This window comes from Cimex lectularius, unplaced genomic scaffold, assembly GCF_000648675.2.
Source record: "Cimex lectularius strain Harlan isolate CLEC.00 unplaced genomic scaffold, Clec_2.1 scaffold17, whole genome shotgun sequence".
Classification (NCBI taxonomy): Eukaryota; Metazoa; Arthropoda; class Insecta; order Hemiptera; family Cimicidae; genus Cimex; species Cimex lectularius.
Genome location: NW_019392640.1, coordinates 2,013,782 through 2,029,702, shown reverse-complemented (window position 1 = coordinate 2,029,702; position 15,921 = coordinate 2,013,782). Strand labels below are relative to the sequence as shown.

The following is a 15,921-nucleotide window of genomic DNA, read 5'->3' as shown; positions in this document are numbered from 1 at the left end:
CATCTTCTTTCCAACCTATTTTGCCACAATTTTCAAAAGTTTATGTGGTCCAGCCATTTGGAGGCCATTCTTATTTTTTCTCTTGCTGAATTTAAATTAATTAAAAACCAGCATTCATGACCAAAACTTTATCTGAATCCATGACAGTATTTAGCCTATGCGCAATTGTTAATACCGTACAATTAGCAAATTTTTCTCTTATTGTTTTTTGTATCAATGAATCTGTTCTAAAAAAGAAAAAAAATCAGTGTTTAATTGCTTAAATTGTGGTGAAATCTGCATACTTTGGATCGACATTAGCGGTGGCTTCGTCCAAGACCAATATTTTGTTGTTTTTGACAATCGCCCTCGCCAAGCAGATAAGCTGCCTCTGGCCGATGCTCAAGTTCGAACCGCCTTCTGTAATCACCTCTTGAAGGCCGTTGTTCAATTCCTCGACGGTTTCCCTAAGCTCGACCTGAATTGAGGAAAAATGTTTAATTAGACAAAAAAATAAAAAGATACTTCAAATTGATTCCCTGTATCAATCTTCATGAAATTTGGTCAAAATATCCTCAAACATTATATGAAACTAAGGAAATATCAAAAGTCTAAAAAAACTCGTCAAAAATAACTTTTTTTTTCGATTTATACAAATTGAAGCCTCGGTTGCGAGTTATCGACATTGGCCTGTTGATACTTCAAATTGATTCCCTGTATCAATCTTCATGAAATTTGGTCAAAATATCCTCAAACATTATATGAAACTAAGGAAATATCAAAAAAAAAAATATCAAGTTAAAAACACAATCTGCCTTGTCAAGGGCGCTCCATAACACTGCATCCTCGTGCTCGTCGAAAGGATCGAGATTTTTTCTCAGGCTGCCAGAGAAGAGGATCGCTTCCTGGGGGATTATGGAAATTTTCGATCTGAGGTCATGCAGGCCTAAATCAGCGGTGTTGATCCCATCGATCTTTATCTCTCCACTTATCTCAGCCAGACGGAACAAGGCGGAAATAAGCGAAGATTTTCCAGCCCCGGTTCTTCCGACGATTCCGACCTGCATACAAAATTCACAAATAATTCTCTAAAAAAACTAATTATAACTCTTAAAGTTGAACATCCAAGTTTTTTTCTGTAATCATAATTAATAAAACCTAGGACTTATAATTAATTAACAGATTTAAGCTGTTCAAATACCAGGTGAATAGTCTTAAGTAAGAAAATTGTTTTATTCTTCAGACAACACATCCAATTTTACAATGGTAAAAATAATTTTAAAATATTCCATTTAATAATAACTAGATTTTAAGTTAGAATGAAACCGTACTGGCTTTCAGTGTACCTTTTCGTTTTTCACAACTGTGAAAAAGAGCTTCTGCAGAACCCACGGTGAATTTGGCCCATAACGAAGGTGAACATTAGAAAATTCGATTTTTCCATCATCTGGCCATGATTTTTTTGGCTTTTTGTCTGAAAAAGGTCAATCAGAGCTTTTACAATTAGGAAAAGATAATTTTTAAAAACATTGTAACTTGGTAATTTCCAATGTATCTTCAGTGGCGAAAGGCTGACAGACAAAAATGATCGAAAAGTACAAGTCACTGCAGATGTCATGCAGAAATTGGCAAAACTTCTGTTGTTTCTATCAAAGTTCAGTGTCTAAATCATGGATAAAGATAACCAAGGAAGTTTTCCAATTGTAATTTGACCGTTTCAAATTATTCCAGTCTACCTTGCATGCTGTCAGGGTAATAAGCAGAGTGAGGCAATTAGAAATGATCAAACTACAAGTTTCATAACTACGCAGACCACAAGAGGAAATCTCTCAATTTTAACCAATTGCCAACGAACCTGGACTTGATTCCAGAGGAGGCTCGCTTTCCAGATTGGAGTACTCTAACACCCTTTCGACGGACGTCATCTGATTTTCGAGTTCTGCGCTCTGCCTCATACCCCACTGGAACATTCCCGTGAGACCGGCCGCCTGTGTGATCGCCAGTCCCACATTTCCTCCCATCGTCTCTGCAAACCGGACCATCACACATGGAAATATTGCAAACAAAGATAGATTTACCTTCATCCATTAAAATGAAACTGAACGTGACCGATGTTATGTACACGACGCAGAACAAGTCGAGCCAGAAGCCAAACGTACGACTTGCTGCTATAAATAAATACCAAGCTGTCGAGTGGAGATCCTAATAAGACAAAAATCAATCGATTATATATTTTTATTAACAAATATCTACTCGTTTTACCTGATGGGCATCAAATTCATGAATTAATCTTTCCTGTGCGTTAAAGGCTCTGATTGTTGTCAAGCCCTGAAGGGAAGCATTCAAATGCGTAAACACGGGGCTCCGAGCTAAAACGTTTTTCTTATTTTAACAATTAATAAACAAATATTGATTATAGTTCATACTAGGTTTATTTTATAGTTTTTAAAGTTAAACTAGGGCAAATAAACTTCTTAACACTTTTATTATATTAGGGTCATGTAGGCCCTGTCAAAAGAGCGACTGACTTAATTTTATGATTATTCGAGAGCATAAATCTCCTGACTACTACTAGAATTATGTACATTTTATTAAATAATTTTTCTTACAGATTCCTTCTAATCTTTTTAAACATCGTGAAGTTGTTGTGTAGAATATCCGCATGAAATAAAACAATGTTGCACAGATTCCAGTTGGTATAAGTAACCAAGGATTGATAATTGCTACGACTGTTAGGATTGCAAGAAGAGTACCTGCTATCTAAAAATTGTCAAAAAAAATAAAATAAAATAAAATAAATTTAATTCAAAATATTCAGTATTTTATTCAAATCTTTCACCTGGAATACGTCCAACAAAGTTGAAGGCAGTAATTCATCAATTGTACCCATGTCTTTGGAAAATCTGTTTAATATACGTCCTGGGAAATGAAAAAAATATGTTTAGACAAAAACGCCAGCATAGAAAAAAAGATTAATAACCTGAAGGGTTGTTGTTGAAAAACAACATCGGAGCTCTTGTTATAGAGCTGAACATATGCCCGTGAAGTTTTTTAGAAGAATTCATACACAATTTGAAATACATAAATGATCTGATTAAAACGACGAACACAGTGGCGGCAGTGAGTGCGCTGAACACGTAGATATATGGGTATGATTCTTCTAAAGTCAACGTTCCATTTGTATAAGCATACTCTGCTGAATTCACCCTGGGAGGAGAATTTATTAAAACAAATCTATTATCAAAGGAAAAAGAAAATTACCAGTATGTTATCCAGATGTCACACCCACTCGCAAGAGCCTGTGTAAAAATGAACATAGACAGGACGAGAAATAGAAAAAACCATCCGCCGCCAGACTTAAGATATATCCTATAAACGTACCAACCGACTGAGCCTTTGCTCTGCATCTCGGCCTCCTCTTCCGGCTCTATGTCAATAACATTTTCATCATTAATGGAAGATATCAAACTCTGAAATACAAAATTTTACTTTTTTATTTCTTTTTATTTAAAAAACAATCATGCTTACTTGCTGTGAAGACCTCCGGCTGAGGAAATTTTTAGGAAGATGAGGCTTTTCTTCAAACTCCTCTTCTCCTTTATGCGCCACTACGTTTTTAAAGTCCATGCTTGATTTCTGCAACTCTTGGTAGGTGCCTTTTGCCAAAATCCTGCCCTTGTGAAACACGAAAACAAAGGTGTTTTAAATAATTTAAACAAATGATGAGCGTAATGCGCTTACATTTTCTAAAAGAACAATCTGATCCACATTTTCAAGGTATTGAAGCTGATGTGTGATAACAAGGACAGTTTTGTTTCTCAAAAAGCCTAAAAACATACAAGTAACATCATTTTTAATAAAAAAAGATGTCAAACAGTGCATTTTTTCCAGACAGAGTGGCCATGCATACGCCGACATCGCCCCCGAGGAAATATTTTCACAATTTTAGAACTTAATTTTTGAGTTATGGAGAAGATACTAATTTTTTAGGGGGTCCAGAGAATGCATTTATAATGCACACAGGGCTTGTGAAAAAGTCCACATTTGCCTCAGAACCCAGGGCACAATTACACCGCTTGTTTCCACCACTCTGAGACTATACATATGCCTTCAGTGTCCAGCAGAGCATGTCATCTGTTGGTATGAAGGTGTATGCAGGGGGTCTAATTAACTTCCCTTGGCCAATTTGTCGTCCACTTCATTGCGTCTCTGCCCTGGTAATAACGGTAATTTTGTTATTTTCCCCATTTTTTTATATGAATTCTAATGAATTCTAGGTTTATTTTCATAAATGCCAGCTCCTGACTCATATCCGATTTTGGAGCCATCTGTAAACCAGATATGGTCGGCAGTAACTGGGATCTCTTTTCCCAGTCTGCTCTACAGGGTATTTTGAGTAGAAATTTTATGTCAAAACTGAATTTAGGGGTCATGACATCAACAGGCATCCCGAGAAGTCTAGCTTCAGCTAACAGCTTTAGTTGTTTCCTTATGTGAGCAGGCTTTGGAGCTTTTGACTTTACTTTACTTACATTAATATTTTCAGCTCGACCCCCAAATTATATTGAAATATGAAAAAGTCTTCAGTGATGAAGATCCTGGTGAGACCAAAAAACATAAATATAAAAAAAAATTATAAATTTTGGTTACCAATATGACTTTGACTAATATATCAATAAATATATAGATAGATAATGATATTTCATTTAACAAGACCCAAGGCTCTCAGCCGAGCCATAAAAATATCAAATAATTTATTTAATTTCAGTTAATTTCGGTTTTGAAAAGTTGTTAGGTTCACCTTGAATGCACTCTTCAAAAAGGTGTTTTCCAACATGAGTGTCGACAGCAGATAAAGGGTCATCCAAGAGGTAAATGTCAGCATTTTTGTACACCGCCCTACAAACCAAAACTCAGTGAAAACAGCCCATAAACAAAATCCGATTAATTCACCTTGCAAGGTTGACCCTGGCACGCTGTCCTCCGCTCAGAGATACACCCCTTTCACCGACAATCGTCTTGTCTCCATGGGGAAACTGTTCGAAGTCTATGAGAAGCGAACAGGCACGCGTGACCGCCTGATATCGCGCCTTGTCGTAAGGCTCGCCGAAGAGAATGTTCTGTCGAATCGAGCCTTGGAACAGCCACGATTCCTGGGAAGCGTAGGATATTTTACCGGAAATTTTGATGGTCCCGCTTGTTAGAGAGAGCTCCTTCAGAAGAGCGAGGAAGAATGATGACTGAAAATTTACACTTATTTAATAACTTCTTTGAAACGAAAATTTTCAGACTCACTTTGCCACTTCCAACGGTTCCGACAATAACAGTAAGTTGGCCTGGAATTACTTCAAGATCGAGAGAATTGAGCGAATTGTCCAAAGAATCGGGCGACCATTTAGCACATGCATTTTTCACAATGATCCCTGGCTTTTTGCCCTCATGAGTGAAATGCTCGTACTTTGTAAGCAGGTGAAAGTGATTCTTTTCAACCTCATTTCCATCAACAAAATTTGTAAATTCTTCGTTTTGCAATTCTAGAACGAGGAATTTCTGAAATAAAAAACATAAATAGAAAACAGTTATTGATTCAAAATATTAATAAAAGTTTACTCTGATTCTTTCGACTGATACAAGTCCCTCGGCGAGCTGTGTTATACCCAGCGGGAAAAATATTGTCATAGATTCTCTTAATATGGAGTACAAAGATGTGAGCACGAACACCTATAAAAATTCTTTAATAAAACCCTGAATGTTTTTATGATTTTTAACATATTATAATTACATCCTCTGCATTTATCGAATTTCCAAGTAAAACATAAGAAATTATTGTAAAAAAAATGGCAGTCCGAGCGTGGAAGATGATGAAAGAATTCATTATTCCTCTGATATAAGAGGATTTTGTGATTTGATTGATCTCTTTTTTCCTGGACTGAGAGACCAGCTTGGCAAATGGCTTTTCCCAGGTGTACATTTTAATAACTTGGATTCCAGTGATGATTTCGTTCATGATGTGAACTCTGTAGTCAGTCCTGTGGGCAGTCTTGAGTCTTAAGTTTGACGCCTGCTTCCCCAGCCATCCTAAACAAGACCTATTATTCCTACAGGGCATTTTTTTTTAAAAGGAAAATTACAACCTTGAAATGGAATGAGGATGAGGAGTGATGTGACTCCGAGAACCGAAGCCGGTCCGACACGCAGCCACATCAAGTAAGTGACGACGCAAGTACTGACAGGCCCGATCCACAAATAGTGAATGAAGAGGAAGAAAAGATCAAAACGGTTCACATCGTTCGACATGAGATTGACCACTTGGCCGACGGTGGTCTTACCAAGTGACATCTTCGACAGCTTCAGTGCCTAAGGCAATAAACGAGTATCAACATTTGACCGATCAGAAGAAGCCGACTGATGAACCTTGCGGTACACTAAGGAGCAGACGGCCACTCGAAGTTTCATTCCTAAGTGCATCGTCCCAAGAATGAACGGGTGCTCGATGAGCACCACAAAAGCCACACAGACAACAAACCCCGTGGCAGAGAAGTAGGCATCATCCTTTGTACTACCAAGCGTAAAATAAGAGATCAGACCACCTAAAAACAATGGCTTCGCTATCCTGTAAACACAGTACTGTACTCGACACATGTTTAGACGGTTGATATGAAAATATCTCAAAATAAACAATAAACATTAATAATATTTGGGCAAATGTATGCAAGATAATTAAAAAGTTTAGGTGAAAATGAAAGTATTTTATAAAGCTGGCAGTAAATAATTAAACATACATAGAAGCAAACTAATATTTAAAAAAAAATAAGCTATAAATTTTAAATAATATTTAAATAAATAAATAAAAAAATAAAAAGTGAATTAAATTTTAAAATTGGTTTTTAAACAAGCAATCTTTTTATGAATATTTTTCATTAAAGGAGCAGAATGTAAAACTTTTCTTTTGCATAAAAAAACCGTTCAAAATTTCAAAATTACGGTATATAAATGAAATGAATTTTTAGCATTATTCAATTTTTTTTTTTTTAAATTTTAATGTCCAATCTGTTTAGAGATTAATTGTACTCACATAAATCCCAAGCATGATGTTGATAATTGTAAGCCATAGAGGATTAGCTTAAAACCGAAAATTTTGAGTATAGGCCTGAGTAGACTCGGTTGTTTGTTGAGTTTCTTCGACCGCAACACCTCAGCATCCCATTCTCTTGAACCAATAAAAAATAAATACATTTGATGATGATGATGACGATTCAAATGTTTTTACAGTTGTAAAGGACTTAATATTAAATTTTGAATTTAAGTCAGAAGCGTTTTAAACAAAATTTCATCACTTTTTTTAAAATTAGTGTTAAGGAATGTCTATTTAAGTAATTACTTCTCAAGTCTGCCTCCAAGTTTGGACGACTTGTGCTCATCTAGTGGCTCGAACAGATCGTCAAGGGTGAGATCTTTCTTCAGGCTTTTGAAGAATAGCGGCAGCATCCAGCTGAAAGTCACAGCGGAGAGTGGATTCGCTTCTGCCCTCGGGTTCTTACTCCTAGGTGTCTTTTCCGTCAGAGAATCCATCTTTTAATTCTAAAACCACAAACTAATATAGAATTTCTTTAATCCGACAATTTTCTTTTAAATTTATGAACTCTACTTTTTGAAGAAAAAGAACAAAACGATTCATAACAAGTTTTATAACTGGCAAATGTTTATTTAAAAAGAGTTCCAAGCTATCTACAAATTAATTCTTGTTTGCATATTTATTTTCAGTTACATGAACTGTTCCTTTTATCAGACAACAACTGCCACTTTTGTTATGGGATATTTCAAGAATTTGCTCATTAGATTTAAAAATTACAATTATAGACAATAAATCACTTCAAAGAAAAATTTAATGGACCCAATAAAAAGTAGAAATATTGTTTTGAATTTACCGTGTCTGATCTGATTGATAAGTTAATAAAAAACTTCCATTGACCCCAATTGAAATGAAAACTGATCACATTTACCAGCAATTTGTCGAGGAATTGTATAATTATTTTTTCATCTTAGTAATTAATAACTAGGGACTAAAAATTATTTTGTATGTAATAAATTTTCAAAAAGGAAAAAAGAGTACAGTTAATAAGTCCGGCCAAACGAAATCACTAATAACTAGGCAATAGAGTAAAACATAGGGCTTTTTTAAAATATAATATTCTATAATTATACAGATAAAGAGTACAGCTGCAAAGAAAGTGGAAAGTAAATATATATATATTTTAAATAGTAGTTTCTCATCATCCTAATCTATCTTTCCACATTTCACCTTCTTCAGTGGTTGGTCATAGATATTAGCAGGGCTAAACAAAGTTTGATGAACTTTCTTAACTCTTAGAACAGGTATAAGGAGAAACAAAGTTTGTAATGCTATCTTCACTCATTGATCAAGGAGATAAACAGGGCTAAGCAAAATTTTTAATGCTATGTTCAGTCGTTGATCAGGGGTATAAGCAGGGCTAAGTGAAATTTCTAACACTATCTTCACTCGTTGATCAGGGAGATAAACAGGGCTAAGCAAAATTTTTAATGCTATGTTCAGTCGTTGATCAAGGGTATAAGCAGGGCTAAACTGAGTCTGTTGTACTATCTTCAGTCATAGAACAGGAGTATAAGCAGAAACAAGGCTTGAAACAATATGTTCAATCATTGATCAGGGTTATAAACAGGTCTAAGCGAAATTGTTAACCTATCTTCAGTCGTTGGTCGGGGTTATAAACAGGACGAGGATACCGACATAATGCCAGAAGTCATAATTGAAGATGGCGACCAAACTATGAAACCTGTTTTGAAAACTACATTACAATTGAACTACAAAACGCCTGTTGTTCGGTGTTTTGGATCATTTCTCCATTCAGATCCATTTCGTTTTCTCACTATGTTCAGTGGTTGGGCGGGGATATAAGCAAGGCGAGGCACCAACAGTCAAACACTGAGGGTGACAAGAAACCAAAACACGTTTTTTTTCACTCTCCTTCGTTAGTCGGGGTTTTAAGTTATGAGCAGGGTGAGACACCCACGAGCCTTAGCTGACGATGGCGACCAAACTTTTAAACCTATTGATTTAAGATTCATGGCTTGAGCTGCGAAATGTCTTTAGTTTGGTCGCTTCCGCTCAGTTTAATCTGACAGTCGCATTTTGGCTTCTATCCAGATTCAATGCTCAGTCCGAGATACACCAACGGAGTTCCAGCACTGAGTGTGATGAGAAGCCATAGGTCGAACAAAACCATCTAAAAAGGCTATGAAGTTCGTTTAGTTTTATTGTTTCATCGTTTTTTTAAAACAACTAATTATTTAATTTTGCATTTGTTGTTGAGTTTAAAACAATGATAGACGTTATGTGGGAGGTAAGACGGTAATAAATCCCCAGGTCTTGGGCAAAATAATCACACGGCCTTCGGTTAGGAAATGAAAGAAAGGTGCAGAGTAAAAAGCAAAAACTGGTTTTCGACTTTTGCCCAGTCAAGGCCTGGCCTGAGAAGATTGCCATTTTTCCCCGAAGTGTTTATATTCCAAACAGGAATAAATCCATCTCCTATAAATCTTGCAATGGCGAATTATTCGCGAATCGGCCTCAAAACTTTATACAACTCAGCATGGCTGTAAAAAACTTCAAAAACGCACTAATTTCAAAACGGTCAAGTTCAAGGGCATCTGCAAATTGACTTTCACAAGTCAACCGTCTTCGGTACCACCATCCATATGATGCTGCATTTATTAACCGGCTGCTGTTTCAACAACCAGGCGGAAAATTGACAATTCAGAAAGCTTCAGATTGGATCGAAATAATCAATAATCGACGCTGCAAAGAAACTATGTTAACTGAGACATCATACAAGACTTTGGCTCCATACAAGTAAGGGATGGAAAGTGCCATTTATGCGGGTAAAATCGCATGCCGACAACATAGAAAACAAAACAGACTTATTGGCGAAAGAACCTGCCGCAGGAATGGCCAGGTGGGAAGATTCGAGCTGCAAGGCAGGCTCTCTACAAAAGAATTTTTCCCAACAGTTAAGCCTTGATTGGAATTCACTACAAAACTTCGAATGACAGAGGTCTTGAATGGCCATGGTAAAATGACATTATCTTCTCTGGTGTATAATTGTAGACGACCGGACAAGTAAATGTGGTAAGCTTCTTCACCTGGGATCACATGCCAACTCGAGTGCTTAAGAGGGAGGACGAAGCCATTCCAGAGAAGACCACCTATTCGTCACAATTCGAGTTTATTTTATTTTATTTTTATTTTTTTGACTGGGGCTTCCGACTTCTAGGTCATTTCAGCCCCCAACTATGTCTGTACTCTATTCACCCTTTCAAACACTACATTCATACAAATAAATACATTCATACAATACACTCTTTCCGTTTGGTCGGTGGAGTACTTGATATTCCTCCACCGACCCTATATTCAAACTAATCTANAGACATACTATATACAATAAAAAAAACCAATTTCCCCTAAAAAGCGGAACAGGGGACTCTGAAACTCGCTACCGTGCTCGAGAACTCTTCTTAAGTCCTGCGGCATGCCTACACGCTCTCTGTATGGAGCCGCGGCCTCTATTATGTGGGACACATCGAGCAACCTTTCTCTGCATAAGGGGCACCTATGGTAGGCCAAGGTACACAACTCCCCCCCCCCCCAGTACAAACCGCGGGCGATACTGCAATTCCTCTAACTCAAATCCACTCCAAGCTACCTCTAACATCCATACCTTCAGCTTGTCAAATACTGGTGCAAAAAGACTGATTGAAGAAAAATGTTCTCAATGTATGTCCAAATTGAAAAAGCCTTGACCTCCACTGTACATCAATAACAAAAAGATATCGATTTCCATTCAAGTCAATACTGAGATACCTAGAGAGTAGACTGACGTCGAATCTTTAGACAAGAGACATCATAACATAAGACTTGGACAACTACGAAGACTCCTAGGACCGAAATCTGTCTTGACGTCAAAACGAAACTAACCTTATACAAATTTTACTGCGACTACTTTGGGCATAAGGAGTGGAATTGCTCTGTCAAGCCATCCAACATACAGCGCAACCAATCGTTCCAATCAAAAGTCTTCAATACAAATTGTAAAAGCTCATTACTAACGTCACTGACCTAACTATCCACAACGACCTCAATATCTCTTGTCAACGAACTGATCCGTTCAAAAATTTCCACGCCAACCTCTCGATCCATTTTAACCATACTGCTCGAGCACTTTCTACAAATTCACATCCCGAGAACCCGCCCCGTCGCCTTATCGTCCATGACCTCAAGACTTTGTCCGTTAATCCTCATACTGATTACTACAACTGGCTGGTTTCTTTATTGGTAATCGGAATTTTCCGGAGAATAGCTCGTATGTTTCGACGTGTAAGAACTTAAAGCTCTGTTTCGATCTCAAGATACTTTAACCATGTAGTTAATTATTAGTGGAATAAACCAGAATTGGTAGGTACACAAATGTCATTGGTAGTCAAGAGGTTTTTCTGGAAAAAAAATCCTCAGAAGCATTAAAGCATTAACGTGTAAAAAAATCACATCAAAATTAGTAAGTGAATGCATCCACAATCTGCAAAACCTGGGAAAACGCAACATCCTGGTGATATCTTAAGTACCATGACACATTTTGGGTAACGAAATGACAGTCATACTGACAAGATGAGGATCTGCAAGGCCATATGTAGGCCCTGAACTTATTCTTGGGATAACAAAAACATATACAGAATATATGTAGATAACATATCCAAAATGGATCCAAAAAAGTCAAAAGTGAAGTGGATAACTACTGATTTACTAGACCCATAAGCTTATGTTAAAACAACCCTCACCAAGACTGATATACTCATTGATTCAGTTAGAGATAGCTAAACTCAGAGGAGTAATATGTCTATATACTAATCACTGGCATCCGAGAAAAAAAATCTGCATTGGGTACGACCACCATTGGGTTATGCAATGAGAAGGAAGAAACAGCCATTTTATCTTCGAATGTGAAACAACTCAAAAGAGCCATATCCTGGGGTACAGAAAAATCCAAGGCCAATGACCTTATTCTTCTAAAGTGAAGGATCGAGTCAATTGAACTGAAGAAACTAGGAAAGGTACAAGCCAGAAGGAATAAAACTGTATTTCCATCATCATCACCATCATTTATAGAATTTGATTCTTTTACAACACGATTAACCTTGTCGCTTGTTCGCGCAGAAGTCAGAAGTATAATTTATTTTATGGCTCCGAAAATCTAGTTAATGCACGATTACATCTAGGTAATCAACACCACTGGCATTTTGTGTTAATTAAAAGCAATGTTAACCTGGTCATCTTACGACGTTATCCACACCCTGTAGCGAGATGGAGTGTACATCTGGTAGCTTTACTTCGGAGTTTTCCGGAAAAAAGAGAACTTTTTTCATGATCGTCCTTCACTCAGAGACGTGCCTATTTTTATTGATTTTGATTAGTCCTTGAAAGTTTAGTTCTGGACCGGCGAAGAACTTGTACATAACTTGTAAGTTGAATAGTCACAAGGCCTCACAAAGTACACTCAAAAACACCCTGGACTTTAATAATTTTCGAATTATTACGGATTAACAAACAAAGAAGAAACATAAACGCACTGACTTATGAGTCGACATGAGTCAGGATTGATATTGAAATAGATAAGAATGCCCAGATCAAAATTTAATATTTTTTCGAAAAATCATAAGCGCAAGAACTTTGAAACCATCGGCATCCTAGTAAAATTTACAAAACCTTCTTCTTCAAACTGTAAGTCTGTTAAAAGCTCATTGCAATGTCACCACCAAATTAGGGCTCATTCCACATCCGCCATCGTCTTGCTGTTGCTATGCTGTTTCTGATGAATAAATCTTGTGGGATTTGTATTCAAATACAATTAACCGTCCACTTTTGATTCGGATAAGATTTTAAAAAAGTACGCTGGGTATTGCATAGTGGAACTTCAACTCAAAGTGGTCGAAGTTCTTGTACAATTTAGAAGGGCTTTTACATCTTCATGGTAGTATAAGCATTATGTTGAAGTGTTTAGGATCTCCACGAAAGTCTTAGGAATAATCTTAAGTACCTTTCCCAGTCACAATACTGAATCTACTGAATCACTGCGCCCAGAGGACACCTGAACAAACACCCATTGTCAGTCCGTTGAGAATTGAAGAGGTCTCGAGGTCATCTTCGTTTAAGGCGGCATGAAGATTTTTCGGGACTGGACAGGTTTACACAGTGTTTTAGCAGTATGATTAAGATGAATCGAAAGGTTGGGTTGGTATTTTACTAAGCAGGAACGAATTCGATCATAAAAGGAATGGATCAAGTCATAGAGGACGTTAATGACATAAGGTTAAAGTTAAAAGAGTCGTCTCTCTTAGGGCTTTCAACATTGCATCCAATATTGGCCTGTTGTGCAATCTCCGACAAATCTATCCACCAAGTTTTGTCTTTTCCTCTTCCAGCAATAGGAATCTCAGCTTGTACGGGCCTTCACACCAACAGACGACATCCCTATTTCTTCTTCTCCCTGCTTGTTTCTGCTGCTGCGTCTAATTTTGGTACGGATAGACCACACTGGCGACAACCACAAACGTTTTCGCTTCCAACCCAATATAACAAACAGTATAATAAAACAGGTAGAAGTTGTGATTTACAATGATATTTAGAAAAGTCGAGCTAGAAAAAGGCACGCGTTATCAGCCATTTTGACCTCTGGCGAAACGTTTCCTTGAATTTAAATTCTAGGTAAAATAGGTCGAATCAGAAGTCGTCAAATTTGATGAAATACTTTACAATTCATCGGACTTTGGGCTAATGAGTAAGAGTTAGGAAAAATAACTGTAGAAATAGCAGTTATTTCATTTAAGACTGCTAGATCGGTGAAATTAATGTGTTAAGCGTTAAAAAAAATTGGTCTTTTATAGGACGAAGAAGTCGGAGGATCTTATAAATTATGTTATTTTAATGTCATGCGGTACTCACTTCCGTCGTCGGCCCCACGGTTCCGCCGGCTCCGAAGCACTGGCAGTTAGCATGTGCTTAGATTATTAAATCAGCCACTCCTCCCGATTTTTGTAGAGGGGAAAAGATTGCGAAAAAGGGGGCAAATAACACGTGCCACCGCTAGACACGTCTCGGCTGTCTGTTTCGCCACGACTGAGGCCCGAAAAAAGCTCGTCCGTTTCGTAAAGTTTCAAATTCAGAACATACCGGGAACAACGGACTTGAAGAACCTGAAGGCGAGTTCGATGCGCTGTGAACATTTATGAAATTATTATTTTTAATAAATGAAATAGGTTCTTTTACTGGATGTCCTATTCATGTTTTTTAACTGTAAAACTTGTAATAGGGTCATCGTATTTGCGACACTTGTAATGAGGCGACATCATCTTGATTATCATGATATAAGGTCTATATATTAAAACGCCACATAGCAATTACCAAAAACCGCAACGCAAACATGGCTTACCTACTCAAAAAAAATTAAAAATTAAAAAAATACATTAGCAGAAATAAACTGAAACAGAAGCTAGTTTGTGTTATTTACAGTGTTTTGTTGAAAATGTAGCACAGAAACCATGAATAATGGGATTAATTATTTTTATTAATTGTACTTTTAATCTGAGGTCTTGGTTGAGATGAAAAAGCAAGTGTCATGAGCGGGATTCGAACCTACGACCTTCTGCTCAATAGGCCGCTTTTCTAACCATTTGATCTATCGTAATTTCGATCCACTCGGACACCATCACCTGTGACACTTTGCATATCTTTTAACATTTTCCTTTGTTAACTTTGCTTCCTGAAAGTAGCCCCTGTTTTTTTAAAGCTGTTTTGGATCATGGCTGTTTTTCGTACGGAAATGCATAGAAATCCTTTTTTAAGAAACTGGATGTCATAATAAAAATACACGGCACTCTTCGATCAAATCTAATGGACATAGTAAAACTGGAAACCGCCATAAGAGGATAGTTTCTGTCAGATAAATTCGTCCTAAAATTAATTAATTCGACTCAGAAATAAAATAAGCCTATTTTATTCGAAATTATTAACATATAAATATTGATCAAACAAACCGAATCCTATTCTAGTCACCAGCTTCTTAAGTACAAGAAAAAAAGCTTCTTAGTTTAAGCTTCCAAAGTTCAAATGCTATAATAAAATTAATTACTTCCTATGTTTGATAGGAAGGAACAAACATATGACTCTATGTGAGGAAGTCGAAATCTTTTCCTTTCAAGACATCAAAGATGTGGATGGTAAGCTAGATAATCATTTTTTCAACCCTGAATATATTGAAAATTGGCAAGATCACCACGTGGTGTTGACTGATGGTTCGAAAACTGAGGACAGTCTGGTTGTGCTATTTATGACCCTCAAAATGAATATGAATGCTAATAATATTACCATCGGAGGTTGACATTTATTCCGCAGTAGACCATATCAAATGCATTACATTCGATAAAAAATGATAAATTTCTGATAATATCTCACCTCTCACAAAACTAAACAAAGGCAATTTCAAGGAAAATTATATAATTTTTGAGATCCTATCCAAAACTCACCTCCTTAAGATGAGTTAAAAAGGAATTAAAATGGCATCGGTTCGAGCTCATACTAGGGATTGCCCATGTTGGCCAAACTAGCCTCATAAACAGAAAAGGATTCTAAGTTTCTGCTTAATTACGCATAATTAATGAAATGTGTTAAAAGGAATCAAATCTAGAATGGCAATCAATATAGTTACAGTCGGAAAAAGGAGCGTTTTTTTTCAAAAAAGTACAGCCAAAAGTGGAAATTAGTTGGTTGAAAAAATCAACGAGTCAGCAAGGAATTATGTAAGATCACATGCAGACTTACAAGAGTTGGTTTGAACCAAACAATTTTTGGTGATT

At 36.8% G+C, this 15,921-nt stretch overlaps 1 protein-coding gene across 1 annotated transcript; it reads right to left on the bottom strand.

Moving 5' to 3' along the window:
• Position 1: 1 nt before the first annotated feature.
• LOC106672210 (probable multidrug resistance-associated protein lethal(2)03659) lies at positions 2-14,178 on the bottom strand. Its single transcript, XM_024228791.1, has 23 exons — positions 14,012-14,178; positions 7,361-7,560; positions 7,055-7,189; positions 6,394-6,592; positions 6,114-6,336; positions 5,762-6,057; positions 5,590-5,700; positions 5,275-5,529; positions 4,933-5,219; positions 4,781-4,878; positions 3,721-3,806; positions 3,508-3,654; positions 3,241-3,449; positions 2,960-3,186; positions 2,819-2,898; positions 2,589-2,739; positions 2,242-2,348; positions 2,058-2,181; positions 1,835-2,005; positions 1,326-1,453; positions 795-1,040; positions 285-457; positions 2-227 (listed from the first exon to the last, which is right to left on the bottom strand). Exons 2-23 carry the CDS (start codon positions 7,549-7,551, stop codon positions 101-103), a joined length of 3,771 nt encoding a protein of 1,256 aa, XP_024084559.1. The 5' UTR covers positions 7,552-7,560; positions 14,012-14,178; the 3' UTR covers positions 2-100.
• Between the last annotated feature and the right edge of the window lie 1,743 nt (positions 14,179-15,921).